The 11,429-nt window shown below is 59.9% G+C and overlaps 1 protein-coding gene across 1 annotated transcript; it reads right to left on the bottom strand.

Moving 5' to 3' along the window:
- Positions 1-2,807: 2,807 nt before the first annotated feature.
- NYAP1 (neuronal tyrosine phosphorylated phosphoinositide-3-kinase adaptor 1) lies at positions 2,808-9,098 on the bottom strand. Its single transcript, XM_065893546.1, has 6 exons — positions 9,031-9,098; positions 7,167-7,522; positions 5,180-6,700; positions 4,110-4,325; positions 3,555-3,664; positions 2,808-3,065 (listed from the first exon to the last, which is right to left on the bottom strand). The coding sequence occupies exons 1-6, from the start codon at positions 9,096-9,098 to the stop codon at positions 2,808-2,810; spliced, it is 2,529 nt and encodes an 842-aa protein (XP_065749618.1).
- Positions 9,099-11,429: the final 2,331 nt, after the last annotated feature.

Below are 11,429 nucleotides of genomic sequence, written 5' to 3'. Positions count from 1 at the left end.
AATTTACTGATTTAGGGAAGACTTACATCTTTTACATTACGGTCTTCCTATTTAAGAACTAGTTATTACTCTGCCTATTCAAGTCTTCCTTGGTTGAGAAACTCAAAGTACTTTAGTTTTATTGATTAATCGAATAGAGGTCCTATACGTTCCTTGTTAAAGTACTCTTAGATATTTTATGATTCTTGTTGCTCTTATAAATGAGATATTTCCTTCCATTAACTTCCTAACTAATTATTAAAAAGCTATTGGAAATCCTGCCATTTTCGACAACATGGATGGACCTTGAAGGCATGATGCTAAGTGAAATAAGTCAGACAGAGAAAGGCAAATACTGTATGATCTCATTTCTATGTAGAATCTGAAAAAAAAAAAAGAAAGAAAACCAAACTCATAGATACAGAGAGATTGGGTGCCAGAGCTGGGAGGTGGGAGGTGGGGAAAAATGGGAGGTGGTCAAAAGGTACAAACTTCCAGTTATAAGATAAGTAAGTCCTGGAGAGGTCATGTACAGCATGGTAACTATAATTAACAGTACTATATTCTATGTTTGAAAGTTGCTAAGAGGGTACATCTTAAAAGTTCTCATCACAAGAAAAAAAAATTGTAAGTATTTGTGGTGATGGATGTCAACTCAACTTATCAGGGTGATCATTTATATACATATATAGTGAAATTTTTAAAAAACATAAATAATTTAAAAGCTATTCCTTGTTCTTAACTCTTATCTCTGTCCACACCCTCTCTATGGGGCTCAGTCTTGGCCTTGAGTACCATCTCTATGTTGATGACTCCTAACATCCACAGTCTTGTCAGCTCTCCCAAACCATCATCGTCTTATCTCTAACTTGGTATTTCCTAAATTTCAAAAATTCTCACACCACTGTCCTAATTTTTCATATTCTGTATTCCACCTGTACTGTTATTTATTTGCTTAGTTTTTCTTTAAACCAATTCATTAAAAATAAATTTTGCCTTATCTTGTGCAATAATTGCTGTGAAATAACAAGTAGTATTCTGATGTGCTGATTAGAATTTCTCTAATTTGCATGAGTATAAATACAAAACTAAAAGGCATCTCTGGTATCATCCATTGCATTTTTGAATCTCTGGTCTAGCTGGTAACAAACCTGAGTATTCACCATTGCTTCACAGTCAGCATTCTTCTCTCAAAGCCCCTCTCAACCCCACTTTCCATGCTATGTAGGCTGATCATTTCCTCAGTCACCTGAGCGCCAAACTCGGGCTTCGTGGATACCCACTTCGGCCCCTTCAGCCCCGTCAGAGGATGTTTTCTTTCAGTTGCATCTTGCAAACTGTCCCTTTGCCTTCCATTCTCCCAGACACTCTTTTTATCCTCCTCCCTGGATTCCTTCTTGAGGACCAGCCTCTTGCTTTGAGGCCCCTCCTTCTCCACCAGCTTCATCAAGGTTGACTCACTGCCCTCAGCATCATTTAAACACAGTTGCTGTGCCCATCCCACCACGGCCGATAATCATGACACGAGCTTGGGACCTTCCCCCTGCTCATCCAAACCTTACCTGTACTTTTAGGCTCACTGTACCTTGTCGGAGGAGTCCAGCTCTCTCCCTCTCCTACTCCTGGAGCACTGCCTGGTGTCGGCTCAGGTATCTCACCTCCCTGAATAGACTACAAGCTGCTTGAGGGCAGGCTTCAGTCGGAACGTTCCTTCCGCATCGGCGCACGGCCACGCACACATCAGATGCTCAGTTAGGGTTTGTTGAGTCACTGCACGGTGGCGTTCCCAAAGACTTTCCTCCAGCTCCACCTCTCCCTCTCACGTGCCATAGTAACCCGCCCTGCACAACCTCTGGCTCCCACCAACCAGGGGCAAGAGTGAAAACGGGACGGGTATATGAAAGGCGGAGCGCACTGAAACATAAGAAGCCAGTTCTAGGATCGTTAGTCTTTTAATATATTATTCTGAAAAGAAAGGAATTAAAAAAAAGTTCCTGACATCTCTTCTGAGTTTTTTGTTTTGCTTTTTAATTTAAATAAATACCCTGCCCGCCCCCCACCCGCGAAAATTTCCCTCCTTCCCCATCATCCCCCCCATCCCAGGTGCCAGACCCTCACCCCGGAGCTAAGTAAGATGCCTGCTTCAGAGCAGGCCAAGCTCACTACCAAATACTGGCGACTTGTAAATACTGTAAATGAGCCCTCTGGCCCCCGGGGTCCCCGGATCCCCTCCCTTCTCCTGCTCCACTCCCCACTCCAGACCTGTCCCTAGCTTCGGCGGGGCGTGGATAGCGGGGCCTTTAGGCGCTGGGGAGAGTGCCAGCTTGGTTCCCTTTACTTGCCTGCGATTCCCCACTCCCTGTTCAGGAGTAGATCAGAAGGGCCAAGAATTGCCCCCCAGCCCAAAATAAATAACAAAATAAACAGCACCTCCCCCACTCCCCACTCTCTAAAAGAGCCCCTCTACCTCTCACTCTCGGGTCCCTGTCCCTCGCTGACCCGCCCCCCCCTTCTTCCTCCCTGACCCTTCCCTCCTTCCCCATGCTGACCTGGGCTTGGCCTTCGCCCTCTCAAGAGGAGGGGTCTGCTTGGCTCAGTGGGAAGAGCGGTGGAGGGCCTCACTCCCAACCTCAAGCCAACCCTCCCCCAAGTTTCTGGGGGTGCTGCTTGGCGCCCCCAACCCGATGGGCCCGGCCGACTCCCCGTCTCGGGGGCTAGGGTGGAGGGCAGAGGTTCTCCCCGGCTCTCTCTCACCTGGTCCTTCAAGCGTCCCTCTTTCGAGGCCGGTCTCCCCCGCCCCGCTCCCCGGTCCCGGCGCCCCGGCCTCCTCAGATAGCGGTGTCCCAGAGGACCGTGTGCTGCCGACGGCAGGGCGGGGTGCCGGACTTGCGGGGCTCAGGCCCGCGCCGCCAGCTGGGGAGGATGGGCATGCTCTCCTGCTTGCAGAGGCCGCGGTCGGGCCGGTGGCGCGCCTTGATCTCCTTGCACACGCAGCGCTTGCGCTCGATCACCTCCAGCAGCTTGCCGTCGCGCTCGCGGGTGGTCTGGGGCGGCAGGGGCAGCGGCAGCGGCAGCGGCAGCGCAGGCTGGGTCTGTGCCCCTTCCTCCCGCCGCCGGCCCCGACGGGGATGGGGGGGGAGGGAGGAATAAGGGGGTCAAGGACCTCAGAGTCACCCGGCCCTGTCCCCACCGCCGAGCGCCGAGGCCAATGCGTGGCCCAGAAACAAGTCCACTCTTGCCCCCAAGGCCTCCGTCCTCTCTCCCTGCGCCCTGGTGCCAGGCGGTGCGTGTCTCACCCCAGGAAGGGACGCCTTTTCAAAGCCGTCTTCCCAGCAGGATGCATTTTTCCACCCAGAGGGGATGTCTCTTTCTAAATGCAACGCACAAAGGCGCACGTCGGCCAGTGGCGGCCCTGGCTGGCTACCCAGGATCTCCCCCAACCCCTCGCTCTCCAGCCGTCCCCTTTAGTCTGTGGCAGGCCCCAGCCTAAAGTCTTGCCTTTCTTCCCTCACCCGGGTCTTCTTGCCTACCTGTTCCTTCACAAATAAAATGCCCAACCCCGTCTCCCTCCTCACCTGGCTCGGGGCATCCCTGGGCTGGCTGCAGGGCCGAGGGGTGTGGAGCGCGGCCTGCCGGACTCCTGAGGTGGAGGCGGAGCGCCCCAGGCGGTAGCCTCCCGTGAAGTCTGAGGCAGAAGACGGAGGGGTGAGAAGGGAAGGGGCCTCCACGTTCCCCTCCCCCAGTTCCCTGAGGACAGCCCCTGCCAGGCCGCCCCCCAACCCCGCGCCTCATTAGAGGAGGAGAGGGGTTGGAGATGTGGTATTAGAATGTAGGGCCCAGGGGCTTCCCGGGTGGCACAGTGGTTGGGAGTCCGCCTGCCAATGCAGGGGACGCGGGTTCCTGCCCCGGTCAGGGAGGATCCCACATGCCGCGGAGAGGCTGGGCCCGTGAGCCATGGCCGCTGGGCCTGTGCGTCCTGAGCCTGTGCTCCGCAACGGGAGAGGCCACAAGCAGTGAGAGGCCCGCGTACAGCAAAAAAAAAAAAAAAAAAGAGCCCAGGATGAGGACCCTGAGAGATTTCCCCCAGCCCGCCCATCTGTGTGCTGGTGTACGAGGGCTGAGCGTGTCACCTCCGTTGCGGTGGCAGGCGGGGAAGGTCTGGCAGGGTATGGGCAGCGCGGGGCGGCTTCCTCCTCGGTCCCCTCCGTGGTGGATCCTGGCCAGCAGGCCCTCTGCCCCCTGGCTCCTCACTGGGATCCCTGATGCCACAGAGCCTCTGTCCTCACGCTCCACCTTGCCTGCACCCTCGGCACTGCCATTCCAGGCCTGGACACTGTCCTCGACCTCTCCTGGGTGACAAGGAGAGCTCTGAGACTGTACAATGAGAAGGGTCTTGCTGTTCCCCCAGCTGTACACACCGCGGCCTGGGTGGACCAGAAGTAACTTGCCCCGTTGCAGGTCACAGCTGGGAAGGGGGGTGGGGGCCCTGCTTCACACAGAACATACACAGAAGGAGGGACGCCAGTCCTGGCACCACCCCTGGGCTGAGAATCATAGATATTTACTGCTGCCAAACCCTCTTCCCTGTTCAGAGGGGTCTCCCCTACCCCAGTTTAACTTCAGAGCCCCTCCAGCCCCAGACAGTGCCAGAATAAACACCGTCTGAAACAGAGACCAGGGGGGCTGTTCCCTAGGAGGGGGAGAATTCCCAAAGCCGGGAAGTGAGAAGGGGGGCATTGGGGGAAGGGCTGCATGTGAACTAAGCTCATCTCCCAGAGTAAGCCTGGCAGAGCATTGCGTTGCCAGGCAACGGTAGGGGCCTCCCTCTCCTCTCCCTCCTGTCTGGATGGGTTGCCATGGTAACGGCCGGGAGGCAGCTGTGTTTAGCTCCCAGTGTGCGCACACTCACAAACACACACCCCTGCAGCCCAGCGAAGGGAGGGGCAGGGAATAGAGCGGGACAGGGCAGGAGGAGGAGACCAGATTCTACCCCATCCCCATCCCAGGTCTTCCTGCCCCTCCAGAGCACACACGGGGACCCCATCCCTTCAGTCTGCAGCACGCCCCCATCCCTCTTGTCTCCCAGAAAAGTTCCCAGTTCAGGACAATGGGCTGTGGCTTCCAAGTATGCCCTTCAACACCTCCCCCAAATCATCATGGACATCCCCTGTCCCCTCCCTGTCACCCCCTCCTCACTCACTGTCCAGCTCTTTCGCCTTCCTCCCGCCATACAGGACCTTCCTCTGCAGAGCCCAGCCTGCCCCAAACGTCGAGGCGCCCATCTCCTCTTCTTCCTCTTCAGGTGTCCCCGCGCTGGCGATGACGTGGGCACAAGAAAGGCTGGCAAAGGCCCCCCCGTCGGTCCCTTGCTCCTGCAGCTGGATCTTGACCACGGGGGACGGAGCCCCCATTCCACAGCCCTTATTCAGCACCCCCCCAGCCTTGAGGCTCTCATAGGCAGGGGGTCTCTTGAGCCCAGCTGCCGCAGCTGGGTAGGTCCAGAGGGGGGTCAGGGGGCCTGCAGTTGGGTCCGGAAGGCTGTGTGGGGAGGCCAGGCAGGCGCGGTGGTGGAGAACCCCAGCTGCTGCGCCCATAGCCCCGCCATGGGGGCTGGACTTCCCAGGCACGGGGGGCCTCGAGCGGGTGCACAGCATCCCGTGGAGGACTGAGATCTCCTTCTCCGTCTTTGGCTCCCCGGCACCCAGGGGCGGACCGGTGGGCAGGACGGAGTGCGTGGTCACCTTGACGGCTGAGTACACCATGGTGTAAGACACGGCCTTGTCCTTGGGGGGCCCGGGGAGCAAGGCAGCCGGGGCAGGAGGGGCTGCCGGCACCCCTGCCGCCTTGGGGCAGATCATGCTGTGGGAGTTGGGGAGCTCCCTCTCCCCCCGGGGCTGGCCAGAGCCCTGGGGCGGCAACGGTGTCGAGTGGCTCCGGGCTCGGCCCGAGGGTCCCAGCAGCAGCGGGTTGGCAGCGGGAGGCGGAGGCGGTGGGGGAGGCGTCTCCCGCTCCCGGGCAGGCACTTGGGGAGCTGGGGTGGAGCCGGCTGGCTCCTTGGAGTGGCAGAGGACCGGTAGCCTCGAGACCCCATCGCCAGGGGCTCGGGAAGCAGGCTTGGCCTGGGGGAAGGCCAAGAGTGGAGGACGGTGCTGGAGGAGGTTGGGGAAGGGCGGCGGGATTTCACAAGGAGTGGTCTTGGTGGGCGTCCCCTCCCTCCTGCTCGGGAGGGCTGAAGCTGGACGGCGCTGGGTGTGGAGCTGAAGGGCGTGAGGCTGGTGCGGTGTGGAGCTTGCGGTCAACGGAGGGGCCTCATTGGCGCGGCCTTCCCCGGCCTCCTCGGGCAGCGGGTACTTCATCTCCTCGTATATGGCCTCGCTCTCTTCTGAGTCCGAGTCAGCGCCAGCCATTGGAGTCGGCCCCCCCCCACCCCCAAGAGGGGGCCCAGTCAGTCCCCCTCCGCTCCGCCCTCCTCCCCTGAAGACATCCCCCACCATCTCAATGTACACCGGCTCTTCTTCCTGGGCACCCACCTCAGGGTCCCCAGCTACACAGGACCCCCTACTGAGGCGGTGAAGGGGCGGGTTCCCCCCTCGAGGAGAGGCGGCTGGGGGACAGGACTCATCAAAGGAGACAGAGAGCTGGGTGTTGGGACTTCGCCTGGGCTTCTGTGGAGGAACCTTCCGGCTGGACTCGCGGCCCTCCGGGGTTGGCTTCTGTGAGCCTGGGCAGGAGTGGGAAAGAGAACAAGAAACCGGGCTGTAAGTCGAGGAAGGAAATGGGGAGATCCAGCGTGACCTCTTGACTCACCAGCAAGGACATTTCTGCCTCTACATTTTCCTCACGTCCCTCAACTTACAGCCCCAGTGGGTTCTTTTCCTACCGGTCTGCCTCCTGTCTTTCTAATGAACGCCCCAGAATCTGCAGCTCCCACCCTCAATTCTCCCTGACCCTCAAGGCCCTCCAAGGCCACCCCTTTCCCAAGAATGAACTTTTCAAGGATCTTCCCCTGCCCTTGAATGGTTCATCTCAGGCCCTTCCAAAAAGGACCCCCCCCCACTCCTTCTGAGAATGGAACCTTCCACTTCCTTGGTTCTTCCCTGAATGAACCCTCCCGGCAGGCCTCCCCTGGCCTGGAATGGATCCTCCCAGCTCCCGGCTCCTACTGGGCAGGGGTGCTGGTGTCTCACCTGCTTTCTTGCTGGGGGGCGTCTCTGCCCCCGGCCCTGCCATGCTGAGCTTGGTGCTGGGGTGTCTCCGGGGCTTGGCCGGGGGTCTTCGGGTGCTGCCGTCCTCTGTGAGGCCCCCCCCGCCCCCCCCAGGCCCGCCCCCCACGCTGTCCATGCTGCCCACCGAGTGGCAGGAGAGGGAGCGTGGGGCCATGGCGCTGCGGCAGGGGTGGGGGGTGTGCTCTTGGGAGGCGGGCATCGTCATGAAGCCCATCCTGAGCGAGCGGCGCAGCGAGGCAACGTCCCGCACGCGGACCCCCGGCCCTGGGCCGGCCCCGGGCCCCGAGGAGCCTGCGGGAGCCCCCTCCTTACTGGAGCTGGGGAGAGAAGGCCCAGATGGAGCTCAGGCCTGGGCCCCCCCACTCCCATACCCCAAGAGGGGTTTTGCAACCCTGTGGCCTCCCAGGTAGGAGGAGGGGGGCCGGGGTGGAGATGGGGGGAGCCTGAGGGTCCAAAGCACTAAAGAAGCTTCAGACTGAATTTCTAGGCTTTGAAAAAGGCAAGGATATGGAGGGCAGGGATGAGAGAAGGGGTGAGCCTGTGTGCAAGGGAGCATTCCTGGAGCTGGCCGACCCCAGCCTGGGCATCTCCAGTGCACACACACGTGTGGACAACTTCGTACATAGAGATGCAAACCCAGGCAGCACAGCCCCGCCTGGCACATGCTTCTGCCACCCTGGCTCTGCTCCTTCTCACCCTCACGCTGGCCCACACCTGGCCTCTGGCCTCCCTTCATGTCTGGCTGCTGCGGCCTCCACTCCCACACCGCCTCCTCTCCCAGACCCGGGCTGTGCCGCCGCATCCTCAGGGCAGCCTCCCCCAGCTGATCCTTCTTCCTTCCTGCCTCTCTCTCTTTCCTTCTTTCCCTCTCTCTCCCTCTCCCTCAGCGCTGTCCTCTCTCTGTCACCCTCCCAGGCTCACCCCCCATTCCCTTTCACTGCCTCTGAGCTTCTGTGTAAGTGAAGAGGGGGTGCGGCTGGCAGGGAAGAGGGGAGAGCTGCAGTGGGGTGGGTTCTCATTAAGGCCCTGTCTACTAACCCTTCATTAGGGAGAGATCAGTGCAGTGATAGCTCTGATTAATCTAATTAACAACAAGAATTAAACTCCACAGTTTTGAGGAGGGAGAAGGGAGCAGGGAGGTGGCTCTGACTCAGGCTCCGAGCGGCTGTGCCATCAATGGGAATGAAGAAGAGAAGGGAGCAAGACAGAAGAGGCCAGGTGCCAGGTCCCCGGGAGGGCAAGGAGAGGGGGCGAGCTGTGTGTGTGTGTGTGTGTGTGGTGGGGTATTGGTTCCCAGCCCTGGCTCCTCTGCAGGGCCAGCCTGCCTGTCCCCTACCACACACACACACACACACACACACACACACACACACACACAGAGCCCCATCACTGGGAGGGGGCCAAATGGATCGTCTCTGGCGCCCCTCAAATGACCCATCCCTGGACTGTGAGGGCAGCAGGGCCTGCCCCTTCCAAGGTCAGGTGACAGGGGAACCAGGAGCCAGGCCCACACTGACAGAGAGGAGGACATCACAGGCCAGAGGTGAGTCAGGAAGGAGTGTCTTGGGCCTCTGGGGATGGGGAAGAGCCAACAGGGTGTCCCTGGGCTGGAAGCCCCCTGAGAGGCCAGGGCAGGGGCTGGAGCCAGGAGCCAGGAGCTGGGCAGGGACAGGGCGTGTGCAATTCCAGCAATTCTGTAGTGAGCACGGGCTCTGAGATCAGACTGATGACCAGGCTGTTGGAGTCACGAAGGGCAGAGGGATGTGGCCCCGCCACGAGGGAAGCAGAGGTGGGACAGGTGAGGGGGCAATCGATGCGGCCTTACCTCCTCTTGGCCTCCTCTTCCTTGTGCTGCCTCCACTCCAGCTTGGTTTTTCGGTAGAGGAGGTTCATGTCGTGGGGCAGGAGGCAGGTGCTGGGGATTCCTGCTCAGCGCCACCAGGCCCGGGGGGCGACCCTCCCTGGGTCCCGGATCCACTTGGTGGGGGGGAATGGAAAGGACAAAAAAGGAAAGATGTGGGGTGGTCGGGGCCAGGAATGAATGAGAAAGAGAGAGAAAGGAGCAGAGATGTGACTCTGGTCCTCAGAGAGAGGAAAACAGATGGAGGCACAGAAAGCCCAACGCCGCCTCCAGGACCCACACACGTACAGACACAGACGGACATGTATCCAGAGTCACACACCCTGAAAAAGGTGTTCAGAGCCACAGATACACACTCTGGAGAGATCAGACTGACACAGAATCCCATCCTGTAAATACATCCTGATCCACCACACAGACAGGCCCCACCAACCTACAGCAACCCTGCGGCCACACAAACACACATTCAGACCCACAAACCACCGGGCCACAGACCCATATCTACCAACAGAGGACCAGACACGCTGATTGGCACAGGTAAACACAACCTAGGAACAGCCAGACACACAGACATAAACACCCCGACACACCCACAGCACACACAGACCTCCAGACACACACAAATCGGCGCACCGAACTGGACGTACCTATAGACAAGGAGTCATGCCGGGGCCTACTTGCCTACACTGCACCCCGCTGGGGAAGGGGGAGACGGTCAGACTCCCCACCCCCTCTTGGGGTCTGAGGCTGGGGGGTGTCAAGAGGGCGGGGCAGGGATGCTGGAGAAAGGGTGGGGGCATTCTGAGTTGGGCAGCTACAAGACCACCCATCCATGTCTCTCCATTCCCTGCCGACCCCCTCACCAGTCCTTCGCCTGGGCCCGGGCTTCCGTCTACCCCTATTCCTGCACCCTGGCCCCTCAGCGAAGGTCTCCGCCTCCCTCGCTGAGGGCCCAAATCACCTTCCTCCTCAGGGATCTGGGAGGCTCCCGGCTTCCCTCTCGCAGTCCCCGCCCCTCCATCCCACCCGGGGGTCTCCAGTCTGGCCTCATAGCTACCTTCTGAGCTGCGGCCTCCATACCTGCCCTGGTTTCCCTTCCCCCAAACACACTCTCCTTTGCGCTTTCTGCCTCACCTCTCCTTCTAGGCGCCCCTCCTCACTGCCGTCCTCTCCCTTCCCTGTTTGTTCCAAACCTGGCCGGCTTCATCCCCCTCTCCATCCAAAGGCCCCAGGTTCCCGGGCACCCCTCCCCTTCCCCTTGTCCTGCTACCCTGGGTTTCTCCGTCTCTCGCCCCGCCAATCCTCCCTACCCCTTGTCCCCCCATCCCACCTCCCCGCACCAAGCCTCCCCAATTTCTACATCACCGTACCTGGCCTGCCGGGCGCCGGCCCCCCCATGCCGGGCTCCGCCCGGAGCAGGAGGAGGGAGGAGGAGAGACAGAGAGAGACCGGGGGGGAGCCGAACAGGGCCCTGCCGCAGAGACAGCCCCGCCTCCGGGTCCGCCCCCAGACCCGCCCCCGGCCCCAAACCCACCCTTCCACACCCTCCAAGGACGGAGCGGGAGTGGCCGTGCTGCGCTGCGCCGCTAGGCTGGGGTGGGGGGCACCGGGCCAGCGGAGCCGGCGGGGGGACTCGGAGAAACGTCGTGGGGTGCTGGGGACCCGGCGCCAGCCCGCCCCCGCTTTGGGGCGTCCGCTCCTTGTAGCCCCTCGCCCCTGCCCGGCAGGGCCGTGCTGGGTTTGGTGTCCAAGGCCCCGGTGGAGCGAAGCTGGGCGCAGCGCGCAGCGGCGCCCCCCAGCGGCGACCCGGGGCCTGCACCCACGCGCGTACCCCGTGCAGCTGGCGCTCCCCGGGTGCGCACACCACGTCCCGCCCGGGCGAGGTTGCGGCTGCGGGGCCCGGGGTGCAGTGAGGCGGCGAGGCCGGCAGGGGGGGCCGGTTTCCGGGCTGAGGGGCTCTGAGAGTTGGGAGCTGGACGATCCGCGTCTTTGTCCAGCAGGGGGCGAGCTCCCGGGGCCGCGCCCCGTCTTCCAGCCGCCCCCCCAGGTACAGGGAGGGCACTGGAGCTGGCTCTGTTGGTGCTCCTCGCCAATCCCTGCAGGTTCCCAGGGGTCCAGGCCTGTTTCACTGCCAGGGCTCAAAATCTTTCGCCCGTCCGCCCCCGCGGCCCAAGTCATCCTCCCAGTAACCTTTGACTCCGCAAAATAATGAATATAAAGAATAAGTCGTAAATGGCCCCATATATTAAAGGCTATTACAAATGCCCCTGGGAGAGTTAACACATTAAAATACATAACTATCCTTTCACATTTACACCTTAGTGTGAATAAACTCATTTATTCATTCAACAAACATTTCCACA

Source organism: Phocoena phocoena, chromosome 15 (genome assembly GCF_963924675.1).
Source record: "Phocoena phocoena chromosome 15, mPhoPho1.1, whole genome shotgun sequence".
In the NCBI taxonomy this organism is placed as follows: domain Eukaryota; kingdom Metazoa; phylum Chordata; class Mammalia; order Artiodactyla; family Phocoenidae; genus Phocoena; species Phocoena phocoena.
Note: the sequence above shows the minus strand (reverse complement) of the source record. Positions and strands in the feature narration are given on the sequence as shown.

Coding starts and splice junctions, on each gene's coding strand:
- NYAP1 (XM_065893546.1), bottom strand. CDS start 9,098: ATGAACCTCCTCTACCGAAAAACCAAGCTGGAGTGGAGGCAGCACAAG. Junction 7,523..9,030: donor GAAGAGGAGGCCAAGAGGAG/GTAAGGCCGCAT, acceptor TTCTCTCCCCAG/CTCCAGTAAGGAGGGGGCTC. Junction 4,326..5,179: donor GAAGGCGAAAGAGCTGGACA/GTGAGTGAGGAG, acceptor GTCACCCAGGAG/AGGTCGAGGACAGTGTCCAG.